Source organism: Myotis yumanensis, unplaced genomic scaffold (assembly GCF_028538775.1).
Source record: "Myotis yumanensis isolate MYYU_CA2020_CCGP unplaced genomic scaffold, mMyoYum1.0.hap1 SCAF_20, whole genome shotgun sequence".
Taxonomy (NCBI): Eukaryota; Metazoa; Chordata; class Mammalia; order Chiroptera; family Vespertilionidae; genus Myotis; species Myotis yumanensis.
The window spans coordinates 1,429,441-1,453,200 of record NW_027223771.1 but is presented as its reverse complement, the minus strand read 5'-3'; the positions used below and the strand labels follow the sequence as shown (position 1 = coordinate 1,453,200).

The 23,760-nt window shown below is 41.1% G+C and overlaps 1 protein-coding gene and 1 non-coding gene across 2 annotated transcripts in view; both read right to left on the bottom strand.

Moving 5' to 3' along the window:
- BLM (BLM RecQ like helicase) overlaps positions 1-23,760 on the bottom strand; it is an 80,675-nt gene that overhangs the window by 45,147 nt on the left and 11,768 nt on the right. Inside the window, exons 5-12 of the mRNA XM_070400528.1 lie at positions 19,629-19,753; positions 14,917-15,049; positions 13,741-14,429; positions 11,200-11,391; positions 8,148-8,266; positions 6,848-6,961; positions 3,772-3,870; positions 3,403-3,551 (exon numbers count right to left, since the gene is read on the bottom strand). Coding sequence (XP_070256629.1) covers positions 3,403-3,551; positions 3,772-3,870; positions 6,848-6,961; positions 8,148-8,266; positions 11,200-11,391; positions 13,741-14,429; positions 14,917-15,049; positions 19,629-19,753 — 1,620 coding nt within the window. The remainder of the gene's footprint in view (positions 1-3,402; positions 3,552-3,771; positions 3,871-6,847; positions 6,962-8,147; positions 8,267-11,199; positions 11,392-13,740; positions 14,430-14,916; positions 15,050-19,628; positions 19,754-23,760) is intronic.
- LOC138998712 (U4atac minor spliceosomal RNA) lies at positions 3,111-3,229 on the bottom strand. The gene has a single exon (XR_011469218.1). It is a non-coding gene; the product is annotated as a U4atac minor spliceosomal RNA (small nuclear RNA).

Sequence of the window (23,760 nt, the reverse complement as noted above, 5' to 3'; positions counted from 1 at the left end):
GCATCTGGAAAATATTACTGATCAAAAAGAACAGTAAATTGAGAATAGAAGATGGCGGCATAGGTAAATACCGGAGACTGCTGCCGCAAACAACCACTTCAAAAATACAACTAAAAGACGGAACGGACATCAACCAGAACCACAGGAAGGCTGGCTGAGGAGAGACTCTTCAACTAGAAGCAAAGACAACAGCATTAGGAGGCTCAGAGGAGGCGCAGTGTGGAAAATTTAAAGGTACGGGGGTGCGCGTGCAAAGCGGGCTGGTGGCTGAGGGCGCGGTTGTCGTTTTCAATCAGGAGGGAGTCGCAGACTCTGGGCTCCAGATCCTGGCGAGTCTCTAGGGACCCAGACTCAAACGGGAGAAGCGGGACTGTCTCGCTACGGTCCCTCCGAGGTTGGCAGCGGTTGCTGGGACAGAGAGGCAGAGCCTCTGGGGACGGACTGAGAGCAGCCATAACTGCCCCCCCCCCCCCCCGCCCGCCCTGTTGAGCCCGCCCCGCCCAAGCCCTGCGCAGAGCCATTTGCCGGATCGCCTCAGGCAAAGGCTAGATTAGCACCTCCCCAGAGGACAGAAGTTTTCCACACAGCTGATTCTCACGGCCAGTCGGCCTAGTGGTCAAATCCCTCTAGTATTAACTACAACAATTAAGGCTTAACTAGAACAACACTGCGCACAAAGACCACAAGGGGGTGCACCAAGAAAGCATAAAAGATGCGGAGACAAAAAAACATGACAGAAATGGAGGATATGGAGCTAAAAAACGCAATTTTGAGGGCTTGCAATAAACTTGAGCAGAGCCTCACGAAAACTAATGAGACCCTCGATGCTACGATAAAGAAACTAGAAATTAAGCATACACGGACTGAAATAAAGAATGTTATACCCAATAGCAGACCAGAGGAGTGCAAGAATCAAGCCAAAGAATTGAAATGCGAAGAAGCAAAAAACACCCAACCGGAAAAGCAAAATGAAAAAAGAATCCGAAAGTGTGAAGATAGTGTAAGGAGCCTCTGGGACAGCTTCAAGCGTACCAATATCCGAATTATAGGGGTGCCAGAAGATGAGAGACAGCAAGATATTGAAAACCTATTTGAAGAAATAATGGCAGAAAACTTCCCCTACCTGGTGAAAGAAATGGACTTAGAGGTCCTAGAAGCGCAGAGAACCCCAAACAAAAGGAATCCAAAGAGGACCACACCAAGACACATCATAATTAAAATGCCAAGAGCAAAAGACAAAGAGAGAATCTTAAAAGCAGCAAGAGAAAGAAAGTCAACTACCTACAAGGGAATACCCATACGACTGTCAGCTGATTTCTCAACAGAAACTTTGCAGGCCAGAAGGGAATGGCAAGAAATATTCAAAGTGATGAATACCAAGAACCTACAACCAAGATTACTTTATCCAGCAAAGCTATCATTCAGAAGTGAAGGCCAGATAAAGAGCTTCACAGACAAGGAAAAGCTAAAGGAGTTCATCACCACTAAACCAGTATTATACGAAATGCTGAAAGGTATCCTTTAAGAAGAGGAAGAAGAAAAAGGTAAAGATACAAATAGTGAACAACAAACATGCATCTATCAACAAGTGAATCTAAGAATCAAGTGAATAAATAATCTGATGTACAGAATGAACTGGTGATTATAATGAATCAGGGACATAGAAAGGGAATGGACTGACTATTCTTGAGGGGGAAAGGGGAATGGGAGATGCGGGAAGAGACTGGACAAAAATCGTGCACCTATGGATGAGGACAGTGGGTGGGGAGTGAGGTCGGAGGGTGGGGCGGGAACTGGAAGGAGGGAAATTATGGGGGGGGGGGGGGAACAAATGTAATCTGAACAATAAAGATTTAATTAAAAAAAAAACAAAACAGAACAGTAAATTGCTTCTGGCATAAATTGAGGGGGAAAAAACTAAAAATATTGCCTATCTAAAAAAAGAAAAAGCTTTCACAGACCAATGTAGTACTTGTAGAAGCAAATTTCTAATATGTAGGTTATTCACTAAAACCTAAAGTATGACACCTTAACTATCATGTAATGTTTATCAATTATGGAAGCAAAATATACTTCTCCCCAATTTTATACTAACTCCCCTCTGCAAGTGAGATCACACACATAAAACTGAGTACTTGGAAATTCCTGCACTCAAGAACGCCAGTTTAGCCCTGGCCGTTAGAGCGTCAGTGCTTAGAGCATCAGCCCAAGGACCAAAGGGTCCAGGTTCAATTCCCAGTTAAGGGTATATACGTTGGTTGCAGGCCCGATCCCAGCCAATTTGATGTCTCTCTCTCTCTTCCACTCCCTTTAAAAATCAATGTATCCACGGGTGCGGATTAACAAAAACAAACAGCACGCCCGTTTAATCTGCAAAGGTCTTTGTAGCTTCCTTAATCTCATGACCCCTCATATCCTTCATGTGGCACTTCCAGTTCTTCTTATAACCCACTGAGAGATGCTGCTATTGTTTTTACCATATTTATAGAGCCAACTTATTCTCTTTATTTCCAAATGAACAAAAGGTGTACTTAAAAAAAAAAAATCACCCCAATATATTAGTCATTCCTTCAGGCTTTCCTCAAACTCAAACACCCATTAACAAATTGGAAGGAAGAAATATTGTAACCTTGGTACACAATAGCTGTTAAGTAATTATTTGCTGAGTGAATGAACCTATCAGAGAATGAGCTTGTGTCTACAAACTCATGCAGAGATACAAACTAATCCAGTACACCCTATATATGCGGGGCATTTTACTGTTGTGGTTTTTATTACTGAATAATTATGGATTTGGTGCCAATAAGAAGCCCTTTGCTGTTGAGATGGAAACAAAGTAAAAAAAGCTGTTATACCTAGTTTCTGGACTATTTTCAGCATTCTGGGTGTCATTGGGACTCCAGAGAAAAAGGACAAAACAGGGTCATTGGTTCATTGCATGATGTATATTCTAGGATGTATGGGAGCCAAAATCAAGTAAATAAAAGCTAATTTATTACTGGGACGATCCCAGGGCTAACAGGAACAGCATGCACTTTATCCCAACTTACAAAATAGGTAACGAGAGAAAGTTTTCATTTCAGTAAGCGAAGAAAAGCCCTTAGGGCCCTGGTTCCCAAATTTTGCTATATATTGTAATCACCAGGGGATTTTCTTTTTAAAGGCGTTAGCAGTACTGCCCTCACTACACGCTAATTGGACAGTAACATCACCCCAAGAAAAGGATGGTTCACTTGGGGATTTTTAAAAACCCACTGATTTCCAGCCCCCAAATTCTGAGCTAATTGGCATCAGGCACAACCTGGGCACTGGGATTTTCAAAGCTCCGTAGATTATTATAATGTGTAGCAAACTGAGAACCACTGCCCCAGGGTTCGAAATGCATGACTTTCAACAACTTACACCTGAGGCCTGAGGATCTTCAGCTGAGTGAGGATGTCCTTCTGCACCCTGGGATTAGCTGTGGCAGTGAGAGCCATCACTGGAACAGAGGGAAACTTCTGGCGAAGCATATTCATTCTTTTGTAATCCTGACGAAAATCATGTCCCCACTAGTTGAGAGAAAAACCCGCTTTTCAGACCATTTGAATCTTTCGTTTATACAAAGCAAATACTGCTCACCACATTCAGAACCACCTCAGTGAAATAGAATATTCTTCAGTGAAATAGAATAATTCACCCAATGTTTTTTCTCTCTTTAGTTCTGAAAATATTTATACTGTTGGTGGTATACATTTATCAATATTTCAAGACATAAAAAATAGTATTTACCTGACTGACACAATGTGCTTCATCAATAACAAACCGTGCCAAGAGCTTCCTCTCATACAGATTCTCCAGGGTAGAAATCAGCCTGTTACTTGCACAGACCTAGGTCAGAAATGGATTAATTAGACATTTAAAAAGATTTATAAACATCACATCACCTCAAGGATTCTGTTGTCTTTAAGTTCCACTGCAACTTAAGCTCCATTAAAGCCTTCAGAGAAAACTGGTTCTTATTCCATTACAAGAGGCCCAATACACGAAATTCGTGCCAGAGTAGGCCTTCACAGCCCCAGCTGCCCGGCGGCCCCGCCCTCCACCCCCCGCCCCACCCACTGGTCATTCTGGAAGGTGGTTCAGCCATTGGGTCTAATTAGCATATTAGCTCTTTATTATATAGGAGATGAAGAGAATGAGCAGAAGTGATAGAAAATAGCAGAGGCATTTTAGGATGTTTAGCAAACAGTTATGTATCAGGTCAGTGGTTCTAAAACTTTGGACCTCAGCATACCTGAGGGCCATGTTTACACTGGGAACAGTGCTATGGATACGTTACTTGCATGCTTGTTACTTGGGGAGGGGGATACACACACACACACACATATATTGTATGTATGTATGTATATATATATTTCATAGCTCTGTCCATGAAAGGGCCTAGAACAGCCGTGGGCAAACTACGGCCCGCGGGCCGGATCTGGCCCTTTTGAAATGAATAAAACTAAAAAAAAAAAAAAAAAAAAAGAACGTACCCTTTTATGTAATGATGTTTACTTTGAATTTATATTAGTTCACACAAACACTCCATCCATGCTTTTGTTCCGGCCCTCCGGTCCAGTTTAAGAACCCATGGTGGCCCTCGAGTCAAAAAGTTTGCCCACCCCTGGCCTAGAAGCAATGACATCCTCGTATTAACGACCACATCTGGCACCCACATCTTAACAGGCATGTCAAAAGGACACAGAGGCCAGTTTGATGAAGCTCTCCCATTGGCCAAATTAGAACATCAAATTGCCTAACAAAAATAGATGCTAGCCTACTATATAAGTTAAAATTCCATAATTTCATACTAGTATAAGTAAATATATAGGTAAAAGGGAAAGCTATTTGTTATAGTAAAATGCCGACTAATTAGAAAAATCATCATTTGGCAGCCACTATAGTAATAACTAAAGGGGAATCATCGATGGATGATAAAACTATTAGGTAAAAGTCTGATGAATAACAGGATATTTACACAGTTTTAGAATATCCCACAACAATTATCTACTATTACAAAGGCAGAAAATACCCAAAAAAACTTACATTTATGACAAAGAAAGAGAAAAAAGTAATTTTACAGTGAAGAAGTCTGGCAGACACCACCTTACCTAGGTGACTAGGTTAACTAACATCACCAATAACAGAATAAACTGACATCAAATGCCTCCTGATAGGACGCACTGAGAACTTATCACCACTTCTGATGTGCCTGCCAAGATGAATAACTTGAATCTAATCACTAGGAAACATAAGATAAACTTAAATTGAGGGACAGTTCTCAAAATAACTGGCCTTCACTCTTCAAAAGTATCAAAACTGCCCTAGCCGGTTTGGCTCAGTGGATAGAGCATCAATCTGCAGACTAAAGGGTCCCAGGTTCGGTTCTGGTCAAGGGCACATGCCCGGGTTGCTGGCTCGATTCCTAGTGGAGAGTGTGCAGGAGGCAGCCAATCAATGATTCTCTCTTACCATTGATGTTTCTATCTCTCTCTCTTTCCTTCTCCCTTCCTCTCTGAAATTAATAAAAATATATTTTTAAAAAATTGTCAAAATCATCAAAGACAAATTATTTAAAGAGACATGACAACTAAATGCATATTCTAGGAATTTCTTTTGCTATAATGGACATTATTAGGACAACTAGTGAAATTGAAGTTCATAGACTAAATAATAGTGTTGTATCAATGAAAACTTTCTGATTTTGATCATTACACTGTTATGCAAGAGAATTCCTTGTTTTTATGAAATGCATGGCGAAGTATTTAAGGTTAAAAGGATATAAGTCTACAACTTACTTTCAAATATTAAAAAAAATAGAATGATAAAGCAATAACAGTAAAAGTTAACATTTGGAGTTTCTGGGTGAAAGTCATACAGCAATTCTTGCACTATACTATATACCAGAAATATGTCAAAATTGAAAAATGAATGTATTCTAGTGAGCTTTTAGGAGATAACAGAAAAAATATATTGGTCTCCACCCCAGTGTCTGGCAGAGAGCTCCTGAAATCCTTGCAATTTCCTAAGTGATAAGAGCGCTAGGAGCATCTTTTTACTCCAGAGTTGAGTTTGGGGGGATCCTGGGTAGGGGCTGGTCACCACCAGACCAAGCCATGATTAGAACCTTGGAATTTGCAGCACCACCCCGCATCCTCCAGACAGGAGGAGAGGGGCTAGAAATAGATTTAATAATTGATCGTGCCTGCATGGGGGAGCCTAAATCAAATCCCCAAAGCATGGGACTCAGAGTTTCCGGGTTGGCAAACACAACCACACCAGGAGGGTGACACCCCCAACTGCATGAGGACAGAAGCTCCTGTGCTCTGGACCTCCCCAGACCTCACCCAGCATTTTTCTTCATCTGGCTGTTCGTCTGTATCTTTATCATGTCCTTTAGTAAACTGGTGAACTTAAGCACTGCCCTGAGTTCTACGGGCTGCTATAGCAAATTAATGGGAACTGAGAAGGGAGTCATAAGAACTTCTGATTTATAGCCAAATCAGAGAAGTTATGGGTGACCTGAATGGAAACAATCGTGTTGGACTGAGCCCTTAACCTGTGGGACCTGACACTATCTCTAGGTAGGCAATGTCAGAATTGAGTTAAATTATAGGACAATCGGCCGGTGTCACAAGAATTGCTTGGTGTAAGGGAAAAACCTCCAGACACTGCATGAGCAGAAGGAAGTATTCTATGTGAGGAATAAAGGAGAGGAACAGAGGAGGGAAAGGCTGGGTTTTCCATACTCAAGAGGGAGAACTGAATTGTCTCACTAACACAGCTCTAATGTCATTTTTTAAAATAATGATAAAATACAAACCTTCTCTGGAGTAACATACAGAAGTTTTATAATTGGGTCTTTTTTTGATAACTGGAGGTAAATACTGGTAGCTTCTGAGTCGGTCTTATCACCTGTCAGATATGTAGCTGGAATCTAAGTATTAAAGTAGTAAACAATGTAAATTTTACACATTAATCTGATTTAAGCTTATATTTATCCTTAGCTTTTATAAATATTTTACAAGTTACATGTCAAACCTATCAGAGGAAAGATAATCTCAATGTAATAAAAATAACAATAAGCACATAGTACATTTTTTAAAAACCCTTACTAACTACAATTTAAAATATTCTTCTCATTAATTCTTTTTCTTTTTTCGTTTTCCTTTACTTCCTTTGCTTTTCATGTTTGTAAGTAATATAAATATGAATTCAGCATCCAAAAGTATAGTCCTAATGTATAGTTACATTCTTTTTTAGGTAAATGTGTATTCAGGGTTTTAATGGGTAACAGTGATGCAAGGGCCATAACATCAGGACTGACTTAACAAAGGCTATCATCACTGCACTAAGACATTCTTTGGAAGAAGAATCAAACCAGCGGTCTTGTTGAAAAAGGTAGTGGCGCCCTAGCCTGTTTGGCTTAGTGGATAGAGCGTCAGCCTTCAGACTGAAGGGTCCAAGGTTCAATTCTGGTCAAGGGCACATGCCCGGGTTGCTGGCTCGATCCCCAGTACAGGAGGCAACTGATCAATGATTCTCATCATTGATGTTTCCATCTCTCTTTCTCCCTCTCCCTTCCTCTCTGAAAAAAAAAAAGAAAAAAAAAAAGAAATCCAACATAAAAAAAAAAAAAAAGAAAAAGGTAGTGGCTTATAACCCTGAAAATAATTGTTTGATCAATATGCAGGATTTAGTAGAATGAATCCATATACCATTGTAATCTCAGCCAGGAGAAAAAAGGACACACGTGTGGGTACATGCATGTGTATGCATTTTAAGACGTTAAGGAAGTAAGATAAGAACTATGCTGATCTGGCAGTAATAAAAAAAACCTCCTTTCATATTAAATAAAAAATTTTTTATATCAGCAAAGTACAAGTTAAAAGTTCTTACTAAAATACATTCTCCTAGAATAAAATCAGATGGAAGGTTATCTGTATGAGAGTTTTCAGACTTGAGCTTAAATGTACAATTTAATGTAATAGCTGCACTTCATTCTTATAATTCACAAACTATTAAATAAAAAGGCAGCCCAGAGTACTAAAATATAATTATTTTTAAGTTATATTTTTATGAGCATTTTTATTGTAATTGGTAGAATTTTGTTTTTAACTTACATCCAATGAAGTCAGCTTTTGGACTTGATCTACGATAAGTGACCTCAAAGGAGAAATGACAATCGTGACCCCAGGAGAAACACAGGCAGGGAGCTGGTAACACAGACTTTTACCACCTCCTGAAAGAGAAATGACAAAGAAATACCTGTCAGGTCTTATCTTGAGAGCATGAAGGCAAAAGTTACGAAGTAAACCACACACAATATTTAAGATAATTAATTAACAGAATACCAAGTGATATTCCCTATGGTGCCACAATTTGCCATATTCAAATGAGTCAAAATACTTAGACAATTTTATTTTTTTTAAATATATTTTATTGATTTTTTACAGAGAGGAAGGGAGAGAGATAGATAGTTAGAAACATCGATGGGAGAGAAACATCGACCAGCTGCCTCCTGCACATCTCCCACGGGGGCACCCAGGTACATGCCCTTGACCGGAATCGAACCCGGGACCTTTCAGTCCGCAGGCCGACGCTCTATCCACTGAGCCAAACCGGTTTTGGTAAAATACTTAGACAATTTTAATGTGTAAAGATTATCTTTCAGGACATCTCATGTAGGTACATATGACAGCAAAAGCAAGAATCAGGGCGGAAAGCTTAAATGCAATAGAATTGCTTTAGAAGTCTACTTGGGAAATCCAAATGCAGTATAAGAGGCACTCTAGTTATGATTCTAGGATTAAAATAATTATCTATACTAATAAAAGGGTAATATGCTAATTAGACTGGGAGACCTTCCAAACAAAGCCATGGTGGCGGGGCCCAGGCAGAGGCGGTTAGAGTGATCAGGCCAGGAGGGGAGGGCAATTGGGGGTGATCAGGCCGACAAGGGGGGCAGTTCGGGACAAGAAGGCTGGCAGGGCGGGGGGAGCTGTTGGGGGCAAGCAGGCTGACAGACAGAGTGGTTAGGGGCAATCAGGCAGGCAGGCGAGTGGTTAGGAGCCAGTGGTCCCGGATTGCGAGAGGGATGTCTGACTGCCAGATTAGGCCCAGCAGTCGGACATCCCCTGAGGGGTCCCAGATTGGAGAGGGTGCAGGCCGAGCTGAGGGACACCCTGCCCTCCGCACGAATTTCACGCACCAGGCCACTAGTTTCATATAATATTTCATTTTAAAGAGTTAAAATGTGATAAAATATACAACACTAAAACCCACAGTTAACATGCTTTAGTATTTCTTTGATGATCCAGAGGGCACTTCTAGAATCGCTTTTGTTAAACCACTAGTACGAATACTCCCTGTACTCTTATCCATAGGGTAATATTCCCAATCTTCCTTTGAAGTAAAGGGTAGAACTATATTTGTGTGCATTAACAGAGGATGAAGAGAAAGAAATTTCTTTTGAGATCAAAGGGTGGGGTGGGGTGGGATCTCTCTACATGTAACTCTAATTCAACATGGCAAGACAATCAGTACACATTTAATGGTAACTGAAATGATTAATCCCTAATTTTCAACTTCATCAGCCCACTAATAATAGAAATTTGTGCTAGGCAGTTTCTAGGACTTCGATTTTTTTTTTTTTTTAAACAAAACAGTCCATCTTTTCTGCATGTGCAGTAAGTAAATTTCTCTTTGGTATTTATGTGTAAATGTCATGACAAGACCAGGAAGCTGAGTTCTAGTTTCAGTTCTACCACTTAATAGGTTATGTGACTTAGACATGCCATTCAACCTTATCACGCCTCAACTTTATCATGTCCAACATGTACTAGATCAGTAGCTTACAAATTTTGTCGAAAATAAACTACACACACACACACACACACACACACACACAATACCAAGAGGTTAAATTGGAGTGGAAGGACACATAAAAACACCCTCTCAAGCCCTGGCCAGTGTTGCTTAATGGTTAGAGTGTTGGGCCTTACACTGAAGGATTGAGTGTTCGATTCCTAGTCAGGGCACATGCCTAGGTTGCAGGTTCGATTGTGGTCCCAGTCGGGGTGTGTGCAGGAGGCAACCAACCGATATGTTTCTCTCCCTTCCATTCTCTATAAAAAAAAAAAAAAAATGAAAAAAAATATCCTTGGGTGAGGATTAACAATAACAACAAAAACACCCCCTCAAAACCCCGAAGGACCATGGGAAGCCCCCCCAAACCAGTGGACGACCCAGGGCCCTTTCCTGCTTTAGTTTTGGAGTACCAACTTGGAGTGGACACAGAGCACAGAGTAAACAAGTTAATGAAACAGGAAATGATTATTAATCGAACATCACCTAAATTTTAAAATCAGTTTGAAAAAATTTCAGATAGCCAGATAATACGATTAAACAATGATGGCAATTACTAACTGCTTAAGGTCACAACAAGGAGAGGAGACGGCCCAGGGAAGATTACATGTGCAAGCACTGAAACTCCAAACTCCCCCTGGTTCTTATGCTAACTGCTTATTTAATAGTCTGACTTGGATGACTATAAATCATTGAACAGCTGTTATAAACGTTTATAGCACAATGAAAAGTCCTGGATCTCTTCAAAACAGGCCAAGGAAGAACTACGCTAAATGCTTTTCATTTAATTCTCGTAACACTCTGTGAGGCAGGTTCTTTATTATTATCCCCACTGCACATGTGGGGTCCAAGGAATGAAGTGCCTTGCTCAAGGTCACTCTGCTAAGAAACGGCAGGGCTGCGCTTTGAGCCCAGGCCACCAATCCAGGGCTGATGGTTTTAACCACCATAGATCACTAGACTGTCACAAATAAACTGCCAGAAATGGTCACGTCTCTATTCCAGTCCTACATTTTTATTCATGTTCCAGACTAATTTAGACTAGGAAAAGAAAAATCCCCAAAGAGAAATTCTATATCAGTTCAACACAACCAGCTTTGAGTTGAAAATCTTAAAGGGCTATAAATGTTAACATGTCAACAACTAGAACAGAGGGTATGAGGTAATACACTTTCTTACTATGGCATGGGAGGGTTAGAGGCCCATAAATGATAGAAATACTGTCGGTGCTCTTTTTATTTCTATTAAAGGGCTTTCATTTCACATCTGCCAATGGATTCCTGCCAACTCATATCTAAAAATACATACCAGTGGGCATTAAGATAAAACAGTCTTCACCAAGCAGTGCAGCATTGATCGCCTCGAGCTGATTAGTTCGAAAATGATGGAGACCAAATTTTTTATGAAAAATCTTCATCATTTCTTTTGTATGAGGAAAATTAAGACGTTGGAAATGCTCGTGATTCAGATTTCTGGATGGTAAATTTTGCGTCGACTGGTCTAAGAAAATAATCAATGTTCAGAAAAAGCAGTGCATTAATGTCACAAGTCAGTTTCAGCGTTTACTCTTTGCCCTGCATAATCACTGACATGCCTTTCCCTACAGCAAATTCCTTCTTTAACCATGTACCGAATTTCCTTCCATACAAGTGTCAAGGCCACCAAAGACTTCCTAAGGGCCAAATTCAGGTCTTTCCTTGATTTTTCTACAATATACCACTACTCTATTTCCTCTTTCCTCTTCTCTTTTGACTGCCCTTCGAGACATCTGTGGATTTAAATTCCCTTTCTTGGTTCCACTTCCTCCACCTGCCCCTGAAAGTTGGAGTCTTTCAGACACTTGGGGCTGGGCTCCTTAGATGCTCTTTTTTGGAATTTTCCTAGTCCTGTGATCTTCAGCATCACCTGTGTGCACAGAAGGCACAGATCTCTCTAAGAACTGACTGACCCGCCCTGACCGGTTTGGCTCAGTGGATAGAGCGTCGGCCTGCGGACTCAAGGGTCCCAGGTTCGATTCCGGTCAAGGGCATGTACCTTGGTTGCAGGCATATACCCAGTGGGGAGTGTGCAGGAGGCAGCTGATCGATGTTTCTAACTCTCTATCCCTCTCCCTTCCTCTCTGTAAAAAAAAAAAATCAATAAGATATATTTTAAAAAACAAACCAAAAAAAAGAACTGACTGATCTACTCCTACGTTCCAGTCCTACGTGCATCTACAGTTGTCTGCAAGACATTTCTGCCTAAATGACTTACCAAAACTGTAAGCTCAACAAGTCTTGAAATAGCCCTCCTCAGCTTTTCTCCCAATCTGCCTATCTCCTGACTCCCCTATTTCTGTTAATGGTGTCATATTTCCCAGTCACCCAGTCAGAAAACTCAGTCATCTCAGCTTCCTGATTCTCCTTCCACAATGTCACTCACTTCTGCCCCCTGCTCTCCATCTTTGCTGTCGCAACTTTGGTTCAACACAGAGACTTAGAGCCCACGCCAGCTTTGGCAGTTACTCCAACCCCAACGCTCAACTATCTCAAGATAATTGCGAACGTCAAGTATGACACATTCTAACAGCATACAAAAATAAATCCATTAAAGGTTATTTAAAGGTCAACAGTGTAACTATAAGAACAACCTCCGTGGTATTAAGTCATCAATAACAAAAATAGAGAGGGCTGTACTTTACAGAACGTTGTACATCTACACTTGAGTTAAAAAAAACAACACTTTGTGATAACTTTATAGGATTGATGTAAGGTTTTAAAATTAATTTTGGCTTTTCTCTGCAGCCTTTACAGTGGCTAATTTCATTCCTCCAAAAACTTCCCTCACTGAACTGTGAACTCCAAGAGGGCAGGAACTATTCATCATTTATCCATTACCAGAACCTAGAGCAGAACATGCACATAGTGGGCACTCAATAAATATTTACTGAATGGCCGAAACCGGTTTGGCTCAGTGGATAGAGCGTCGGCCTACGGACTGAAGGGTCCCGGGTTCGATTCCGGTCAAGGGCATGTACCTGGGTTGCGGGCACATCCCCAGTGGGAGATGTGAGGGAGGCAGCTGATGGATGTTTCTCTCTCATCGATGTTTCTAGCTCTCTATCTCTCTCCCTTCCTCTCTGTAAAAAATCAATAAAATATATTTAAAAAAAAAAATTTACTGAATGAATTAAAAGGAGTCTAGGCCAAAAGAAATAATTTGATTGATTTAAGAAATGTAACTTTCCACAATTTACAACAGCTGAGATCTGGAAAAAGCCCATCCGTAGATAAGTGGATAAAAAAGCTGTGGTATGTTTATACCATGGAATACTATGCAGGAGTAAAAAAGAAGAATCTCTTACCCTTTGAAATGGCATGGAGAGACCTGGAGGGTATCACGCTAAGTGAAATAAGTCAGTCAGAGAAAGACAAGTATCACATGATCTCACTCATGTGTGGAATCCAATTAACAAAATAAACTGATGAACTGAGTGGATCCAGAGACATGGAAGCATGGAACAGAGGGCGGAATCTCAAAGGGAAGACGGGGAGGGTGTGGGTGGAAGGTAATCAACCGAAGACCTTTATGCACAGATGCATAACTCATGGACACAGACATCAGGGTGGTGGAGGCCTAGGGACGGGGGCGGGGAGGGCTGGAGGGAGTCAATGGGGTGGGGGAAGGGGACATATGTAATACTTTCAACATTAAAGATTTAAAAAAATAATAAATAACAACAACAAAAGAATTGTGACTTGAAATCTGTCTTCAACTGCCCTGTATTTTAATATTTTGAGACATAAACATTTCTCTACTTGATAAGTTGATCAGTTCTCATCAAGTCAGAATTCTAAAATATACACTTACATTTTTGCATTGACCCCGAGAAGTTTTTATTTTGAGCAGAAGGTGTCACAGGGAGGCAGTTTGTCTTGGTTGGAGAAATTCTTTCTGATACAGATTTAACGGGCCGACCTTCCTTAATAGGTGGATAGGCAGCTGTGGAAGACTTGTTCGTTGCTAAGCCATGCATTATATTTTCCCACTCATCATCATCATCTAAGTCATCTATGTCAAAATTATCAATCTCACAGGAGGCCTGGATTTCCCTTTCTAAGTCATCTGTTGAAACAGTATGTTTATTCTGATCTTTCACAGCAGTGCTTGTAAGAACACTTCCTGGAAAATGAGAGCTTTCATTTCTTTTTTCTGTTCTTGGTGTTTCAGCCCAGTTGCTACTCACAAAGGACTTCTGTAAATGGGAATTGAATAATGGTCTTTCAAAGAGGTTCTTCTTGGTGACCGAGAACCCTGTCTTTCCTGGGGGAGTCACCAAACATCCCCCAGAAGAAATGGAATTTGAGGGAATGGGCGGAAAATGTAACTCATCAGAACTCCCTGTAGGGCAGGAATCGCCCCTTGAAAATGGATATGGCAAGGAAACAGATGCCATGTCCTCCATGGGGTTACCAAGGGCATCGGGCCTGCACCTCCACATTGAGCCAAGGACACTGGCATCACTTGGGTTAAAATCTGCTTCGGCCAGGAGTTTCCTTCTGAAGAGAAAACACACAACACCATAGTAAGTGTGAGTAGTCTGCCACAGTAGGCCACACAAGTATATCTTTAGTTCTCATCCCAAGTTGTGGCAAAATACATTCTCTTTTTTCCAATTTCAAAAATTTGGATAAAATACTAAAGGAAGCCCTAACCGGTTCGGCTCAGTGGATAGAACATTGGCCAGCGGACTCAAGGGTCCTAGGTTCGATTCCGGTCAAGGGCATGTACCTTGGTTGCAGGCACATCCCCAGTGGGGAGTGTGCAGGAGGCAGCTGATCGATGTTTCTAATTCTCTATCCCTCTCCCGTCCTCTCTGTAAAAAATCAATAAAATATATTTTTTAAAAAATACTAAAGGAAAAGTTTGAAAAGTAAATAAATTTAAAATATCTATTCAGAATGCTAACCATTTTGCCCTGTACGTTTCTGATAAAGTGATGGCAATGCAGCCAGATATACTCCAGAAGGAGAAAAATCACGGTACCTTAAGTTTCGCTGCTGAAGCAGATCGTTCCCACAATCCAAAGTTTTCAGTTCATCATCAGGAATAGCATCAACTAAGTTACAAATGTGGTCCATCACTTGAATAAGCTGCTGCTGCAAACTTATCTGTCTACCTGTAAAGTAATTGTGGTGTTAATATTGTACCTTGAAAACAAAAAAGACAAGTTTTTCAAAGTCATGCATGTAAAATCTGAAGTAATTTAAAAACATAATTATAGCCCTAACCGGTTTGGCTCAGTGGATAGAGCATCGGCCTGGGAACTGAAAGGTCCCAGGTTCGATTCCTGTCAGGGGCATGTACCTTGCTTGCGGGCACATCCCCAGTAGGAGGTGTGCAGGAGGCAGCTGATCGATGTTTACCTCTCATCGATGTTTCTAACTCTCTATCCCTCTCCCTTCCTCTCTGTAAAAAATCAATAAAATATATATTAAAAAAATAATAATAAAAATATAAAAGCAAAATTATAAACAACTTTATACTGTCCTTACTATCTGCCCGTGAAATAATATGAAATCAGATTGTCTCTAATTCTATATCATGAGAACCTGTAACGACGTTATTTCATGTTAATTCTTAATATTTCTCTTAGGGTAACCAAGGTCGTTGGAAGATAAAGTTTTATCAATTTACTATGATTTTTTACTAACTTCAGGTGTATTTTGTGCCCACACAAAATATATTATAAAGGGCTGCACAGGCAAGGACTCTTCATCCCATCCCCATTTCCCAACTCATTCTCACACAGATGCTTCTTCCCACATTGCTCTGGACACCCCCTAGTCTGTTCTCTCTTCCTCTCCTTTCTGCCCTTTAGACCCTTTAACTGACTGCGCTTGGTCAGCAATTACCCAGTAGCCTCATTCTCTTCTTTGAACATTTTCTTTCCCTTATTTCTCTGATTGTCTCTTGCTTCCTCTGCAGCCCACCGACTGCTTTCTCCTGTGTACCTTTGGCCCTAGGGTAGAGTAGATATCTTACTTGCTTCCTCTGCAGCCCACCGACTGCTTTCTCCTGTGTACCTTTGGCCCTAGGGTAGAGTAGACATCTTACTTGCTTCCCTAACCCATTTTTTTTCCAGTTGATTTTAGAGAGAAAGAGGGATAAAGAGATAAAAACTTCAATGAGAGAGAAACATAATCAATCGGCTGCCTCCTGCACGCCCCCCTACTGGGGATCGAGCCTGCAACCCGGGCACGTGCTCTGACTGGGATTCGAACCAGTGACCCCACCCGCCGGACACAAGCTTCCTTTCAATGGTAACAGCATAGCACCCAGACTCTCTCTTTGGAGACCATCCCTGCCCCACTCCCTCAGTGGGCACCTGAGGTAAGTCAGCTCAATGAGAATCAGGTCAAGTTCTTTGGCTGGCTGGAAAAGAGGACCTCTCTCTTCAACAAGCTGGACAGGCTGCTGGTGGCCCTCTCTGCCACCACATAGGGAAACACACCTTGGAAATAAGACTAATACAGGGGAAGCATAAAACAGAGACAGGAAGAAATGGAGGATTGAGATGGAGAGATGAGACAGCACAGAGGTCAGAGAAGGCAGGTGTGAGAGAAATTCCTGATAACAGTAGTTTGGTATCTGAATCCAGCCGCCCACTCCACATTTTGTTTAACCCATGTAACTAAGAAATAGAATGTCAAAGAAGGTGAGGCTTTTGATGAAGGAAACAAATGGGTTAGGGAAGCGAGTAAGATGCCTCCTCTACGCTTAGGGCCAAAGGTACACAGGAGAAAGAGCAGTCGGTGGGCTGCAGAGGAAACAGGAGACAATCAGAGAAATAAGGGAAAGAAAATGTTCAAAGAAGAGAATGAAGCTACTGGGTAATTGCTGACCAAGCGCAGTCAGGTAGCAGCGGTTCTCAACCTTTGGTTTGCGACCCCTTTTGGGGGTCGAACGACCCTTTCACAGGGGCCGCCTAAATACATCCTGATATCAGATATTTACATTACGATTCATAACACTAGCAAAATTACAGTTATGAAGTAGCAACGAAAGTAATTTTATGGTTGGGGGTCACCACAACATGAGGAACTGTATTAAAGGGTCGCGGCATTAGGAAGGTTGAGAACCACTGAGTTAAAGGGTCTAAAAGGCAGAGAGGAGAGGAAGACAGGACAGATTAGGGGGTGTACAGAGCAATGTGGGAAGAAGCACCTGTGTGAGAATGAGTTGGGAAATGTGGACTCTTACTAATGATTGATGTAAACAGGAACGTGAGGTATGAGATGGAAAAGTGGAATTGCTGAATTCCTACTTTCTTCTGTTTTCTCCGCAAGGAGAATGGGCATGAGATTGGAAAGAGGAGAATAAATAATGGTCTGAAAGAAATGAAAGCCAAGACAGGCTCAGAGAAAGATAAAGCCATTGGAAAGAAACTCAAGTCTTCTTGTCTGGACAGATTACACTTCAGAATACAAAGCAAACAAGATCTCAATGGTATCTGAAGCATCTAGTTGATGGGAGAGTGAAGACAAGCAAACTTTGTTCTAATTTTCAAAAAAACTGTAAAGGGAGTGCCAAAACCTACAAGCTGATGATCTTGATATTGATTTAATACAAAATTCTAGAACACGGTATCAAACGGCTGCTTTGTGAGCTAGAGAGAGAGGAAACAATTATAGAGTTAGCAAGAGTTCATAGAAATAAACCAGCTATCTTAACGTTCTAAGTTCTTTGAAAGGATTACTAGACTGGCAGATAATAGCTACCATTTATTGAAGGCCTACAGTGTACTTTACTTGACAACTACTCAGCAAGTTAAATATTATTTTCACTGTTTTATAGAAATTGAGTCCAGAGAAGCTTAACTAACGTGCCAAAGCCACACAGGCAGGAGTAGGACACGACAGGGCTGTATCTCAGGTCTGTGTCACTCTAGAGTCAATGTCCCATCCATTTCCTCTTGGTGTCTCAGACCTTGAACTTCTGGAGTCATATGACCAAGATTTTTGGAACCCCAGGGACAAGGGAGAAAGCAGGGTCTGAAAGTAGACTTGTAACTAGTGAAACAAGAAGTGGTGATGAATGAACTGATGTCAGCTGACAGGGAGGCCTCTAACAACATTCTGTAGGGCTCTGTTCTTGCCCCTGTCCTTGCCAATCATTCTGAAACTTAATGATGCAGAAACATTACAGTGCAGAGGCTGTCAGTGTAAACTCAAGAGCTTCAAGGCTGCTGGGTTCAAATCCTAGCTCTGCTGTTGTCTACTTCTAGGACCATGTGTCATCACTCCTGCATCTCAGTTTCCTTATTTGTAAAATGGGAATAACAGAAACTAACTTAAAGATCCCTTTTAAGGATTAAAAAAGTTAATATTGTAAGAAATTTGGAGCAAACGGAAGCAATACAAAGACCACTAAGCACACCATATGTACAACATCCATCAAAGAAGAATAGAATGTGCTACAGAAATAGAGAAGAAAAAGAGCTCTTAGAAATGGATTTGATAAAAATGAAAAATTCCACAGAAGAGTTAAAGATAAAATTGAGGAAATCTCCCAGAAAGCAGAGAAGCAAGAAATGGAAAACAGGCCGAAACCGGTTTGGCTCAGTGGATAGAGCGTCGGCCTGCGGACTGAGAGGTCCCGGGTTCGATTCCGGTCAAGGGCATGTACCTGGGTTGCGGGCATATCCCCGGTGGGGGATGTGCAAGAGGCAGCTGATTGATGTTTCTCACTCATCAATGTTTCTAACTCTATCTCTCTCCCTTCCTCTCTGTGAAAAATCAATAAAATATATTTAAAAAAAAAAAAAGAAAAAAAAGAAATGGAAAACAGGAAAGTAGGTAACGGAACCCTAACATCCAAATAAGAGAAGTCCAGGAGGAGTGAAAGAAAAAAGAAGGAAATAATAGAAAACCTTCCAGACTACAAGGACACAAATTTCTAGACTGAAGGAACCCCTGGAAAGTAGAAATTAGGAGAAAGGAGACTGCTGTTTTTCAGTCTTACAGTACTACTAGATTATTTCTACTAGATATTTAATAGAAAACATTTTAATGAATTAAGAAACAAATCCAACAAACAAAAAAGCATTAAACTTTAAGACCCAAACCCAGAGTTTATACAAGGAGAACTAGGAGGATGTCTAGAAACCACAATCTATAAATAGAGTAGTCTTTTTTTTTTTTTTAAATATATTTTATTGATTTTTTACAGAGAGGAAGGGAGAGGAATAGAGAGTTAGAAACATCGATGAGAGAGAAACATCGACCAGCTGCCTCCTGCACACCTCCTACTGGGGATGTGCCCGCAACCAAGGTACATGCCCTTGACCGGAATCGAACCTGGGACCTTTCAGTCCGCAGGCCGACGCTCTATCCACTGAGCCAAACCGGTTTGGCAAATAGAGTAGTCTTTAAAAAAAACACACAAAACTTCTGGGAGCTTCAGACTTACTTCACAAGGATTAACTTATGGGAAAGCAAATTTTGGTTCAATATAAGAAAATTTTCTAACAATTAGCATTTTCAAATTAAAGAATGAATTACCTTGTGAGAACATGAGTTTACAAGTTGTTTGAGCAAATGCTGGCTAGCCAATGAGCAGGGATGATTCTATATTAGGGCAAAAGGAACTATAATTTGCCATCTTATACTATAAAGTCACAGGTAAAAATACAATCTTACTTGGTTTTCAAAAGTTAGTAATTAAAATACATGACATGTCTAAAATACTTTCTGTACCGTCACAGTCTCTGCTGGTGTCTTGGTTAGATTGCTGAGTAGGCATTTTCTCTGGTTTTGACAAGTCTTCTGGTGTGCTTAGGCCATCCTTCTTTCTGTCACAGGTGTCAAGCTCCTTTAACATACTACAAGTTTAAAAATATACAACCAATCAACGTATAAATACATAATTTTTCCTCTAATATTTCTGCACAGCTGGTCAGACAATATATAACAGAAAAGAGAAATATATTTTTGTATCTTCTCTATTCTAAAACCTCTTTAGCTGGCCCTGAAAGTCATTCATCTTCTGGCCCAGGAGACCTTTTCAACTTTGTCTCCAATGATGACCTTTCAATAACCCCAGGCTCCAATCACAGTGCATGACGTACATTCTTCAGTAAGTCCTGTGTTGGCTACTTCAGAAATTCAGCCTCTGCTCGTCTATGAAAAACCCACCATTCCAATCTCTTCCTACCCAAATCACACTTGTTCCTCTAGGCCCAGCTCAAAGGCTATTTTTCTGATTTCTCCAGCAAGTGCTTTTTAACATCTCTCTCTTCTGAGATTCCAAAGCATTTTATCCATATCAACGTGTATATGTGTATCTGTACATATAACTAACTTATACAGATCATACAAAAATATATTAATACATATAAACATGGTCAGTTTGATTAGATATAAAAAAATACTTTAAAAGTAACAAAACAGCCCTAACCGGTTTGGCTCAGTGGATAGAGCGTCAGCCTGCGGACTCAAGAGTCCCAGGTTCGATTCCGGTCAAGGGCATGTACCTTGGTTGCGGGCACATCCCCAGCGGGAGGTGTGCAGGAGGCAGCTGATCGATGTTTCTCTCTCATCTATGTTTCTAACTCTCTATTCCCTCTCCCTTCCTCTCTGTAAAAAATCAATAAAATATATTTAAAAAATAAATAAATAAAAGTAACAAAACAAGTACTAAATGTTAAAGAGAGGGTACTGTGGCAATCCAAAGAAAGATAAAGCTTTGCAAAGGGGGTAGAATTGGAGGAAACCTTGAAAGATGGATATGATAAGTGAGAGACTATGAAGAGATAGAAAAGACAATTCTATTCACTTGATATTCAAGAATCAACTGTACTTTTCTAAAACAGGATTTTGGAATGCAACCTTCTAACTAAATCAAACATTGATTAATAAAATTATGTTTTATAAAATGATAATATAGCCCTAACCAGTTTGGCTGAGAGGATAGAACAAGTGGTTCTCAACCTGTGGGTCGCGACCCCGTTGGGGGTCGAATGACCCTTTCACAGGGGTCGCCTAAATACATCCTGCATATCAGATATTTACATTACAATTCATAACAGTAGCAACATTACAGTTATGAAGTAGCAACGAAAATAATTTTATGGTTGGGGGTCACCACAACATGAGGAACTGTATTAATGGGTCGCGGCATTAGGAAGGTTGAGAACCACTGGGATAGAGCATCAGCCTGCGGACTAAAGGGTCCCAGGTTTGATTCCAGTCAAGGGCATGTACCTTGGTTGCAGGCATATCCCTAGTAGGGAGTGTGCAGGAGGCAGCTGATCAATGTTTCTCTCTCATTGATGTTTCTAACTCTCTATCCCTCTCCCTTCCTCTCTGTAAAAAATCAATAAAATATATTTAAAAAATAATAAATAAATAAATAAATAAAATAATATATTATATTTAAGGAAAGGGCCTTACATTTTAGCAGTATTTTCCAATTTGTCTCATGAGGCTCATAGGACTTTAGGGTTATTGTAAGGACATAACTAGTGATAAAGCTGAAAGGTAAATTGGGGCCTGAAGATGGAGGATTCTGAGGGCCAGCTCAAGAGGTTTACGAATACAAGGACCTACAATAACATGTTTCTCTTTTCTGTTATATATTACCAGACCATTACACTTCGGAAATTAATTCAGAAGTTACAGCCAGCATTTTAAAACACAATAAAAGGTAATAAAATTTAAGTGTCCTCTGCATATAAAGCATGATTTGTGAAAATTCCATTTGTTTTATAATATACACAAATGTGTATATGAGGTTGCAGTGGAAAATGTACAGAAAGAATCTACCTTGGAAATAACCATTTTCCAAGTGCTGAAGATCTAGGTAAAGTTAATTACAGTATGAAAACTCAATAAATTATATAGCCATGAAATGGAATAAGAATAAAGACTACATAACAATATAGAAAATATTTTTAAAATACTACTTAAGAGAAAAGCAGCAGAGGCCTTGGCTGGGTAGCTCAGTTGGTTAGAGAGTTGTCCCCATATGACAAGGTTGCAGGTTTGATCCCAGGTCAGGGCACATACAAGTATCAACCAATGAATGCATAAGTAAGTGGAACAAGCCCGGCTGGTGTGGCTCAGTGGTTGAGTACTGATCTATGAACCATGAGGTCACGGTCCAATTCCCAGTCAGGGTACATGTCCAGGCTGCGAGCTCGATCCCTAGTGGGGGGCGTGCAGGAGGCAGGCAGTCAACAATTCTCTCTTATCATTGATGTTTCTATCTCTCTCCCTCTCCCTTCCTCTCTGAAATCAATACAAATATATATTAAAAAAATAAGTGGAACAACAAATCGATGTTTCTCCCTCTCTCAAATCAATAAATTTTTTAAAAAGCAGAATAAACAGTAGAGTTACATGTTAATTACAGCAAAAATCATACACATGCAGAAAAAGGTCAAAACCAAACATGGATAAAGAAAATGTTTGGGCCCTAATTGGTTTGGCCCAGTGGATAGAGCATCGGCCTGGGGACTGAAGGGTCCCGGGTTCGATTCCAGTCAAGGGCATGAACCTTGGTTGTGGGCACATCCCCATTAGGGGGGTGTGCAAAAGAAAGCTAATCGATGTTCTCTCTCATTGATGTTTCTAACTCTCTATCCCTCTCCCTTCTCTGTAAAAAAATCAATAAAATATACTTTTAAAAAAAAGAAAATGTTTGGTTTGTTGGAATGTTGAGATTACAAGTAAGAATCCTGTTAAGTGGTTACAGTGTTATTTGTGCAATGCACACTTTATAAATAAACACACAAAAAGCCAGGAAATAGCACTATGCAGGATCTTGTCCACTGCCATTAATTTTATCATCCTGGGCCATCCCCTGCTTCTCCCTGCTCCTCAGCTGCTTCACCTGCTAAATGATGCTGATTTAGAATCCAGAGTCTATATGAACTCCTGATCAGTTTTTTACTTTGTGCAATTCTGTCTGAATTTCTATTGGGAGGGAGAAGAGGAGAGGGCCGTTTTTTAGTTTAGAAGAGGAGGTACAGTTTTTTAGTTTTGTCATCAAATAATAATCATGCTCCAACCTTTCCTGCCTCTTTAAACATCCCAACACACCTGTTAAAACACAAACCTGGAGAAACTCGATTATGCACACAAACACCTCCTTCCTGCCTTCCTTCTCTAATTAAGCTAACACACTATAGAGATCTATTTCTTGCCAAAATATGGGTTAAAAATATAGTATACTAGAGGCCCAGTGCACAAAAATTTGTGCACTCAGGGGTGGGGGGATCCCTCAGCCCGGCCTGCGCCCATTTGCAGTCCAGAACCCCTTGGGGGATGTCCACCTGTCAACTTAGGCCCACTCCCCGGGGGATCAGGCCTAAGCTTGCAGACAGACATCCTTCTGGCAGCCAGGGAGCCCTTGGGGGATGTCCGACTAAAGGCTTAGGCCCCCAAGGGAGCTGTGACGAGGAAGCTGGGGTGACAGAGGAGCTACGCTGTCCCGCCCTGCCGCCCTGGGTTGGGTCACACACGGGACGCCCGGGCGGGCTGGCCGATTGCTGCTGCCCCGCCTGGCTACCCTGGGTTGTGTTGCACACAGGACGCCTGGATGGCGGCCGGGCGGGCCGGCTGATCGCTGCTGCCCCGCTTGGCCAACCCGGGTTGGGCCGCACACGGGACGCCTGGGCGGACCAGCGGATCGCTGCTGCCCCGCCCGGCCGCCCCAGGTCGGGCTGCACACTGGACGCTCGCCGCCCCAGGTAGTAGATAGCAGGCCTGGATGGCGGCAGGGCAGGCGGGATGGCGCTGTCCCATTCTGCCTGCAGTATGAAAATTAGCTGCCATCTTTGTTGGCGGTTAATTTGCATATCTCGCTGATTAGCCAATGGGAGGTGTA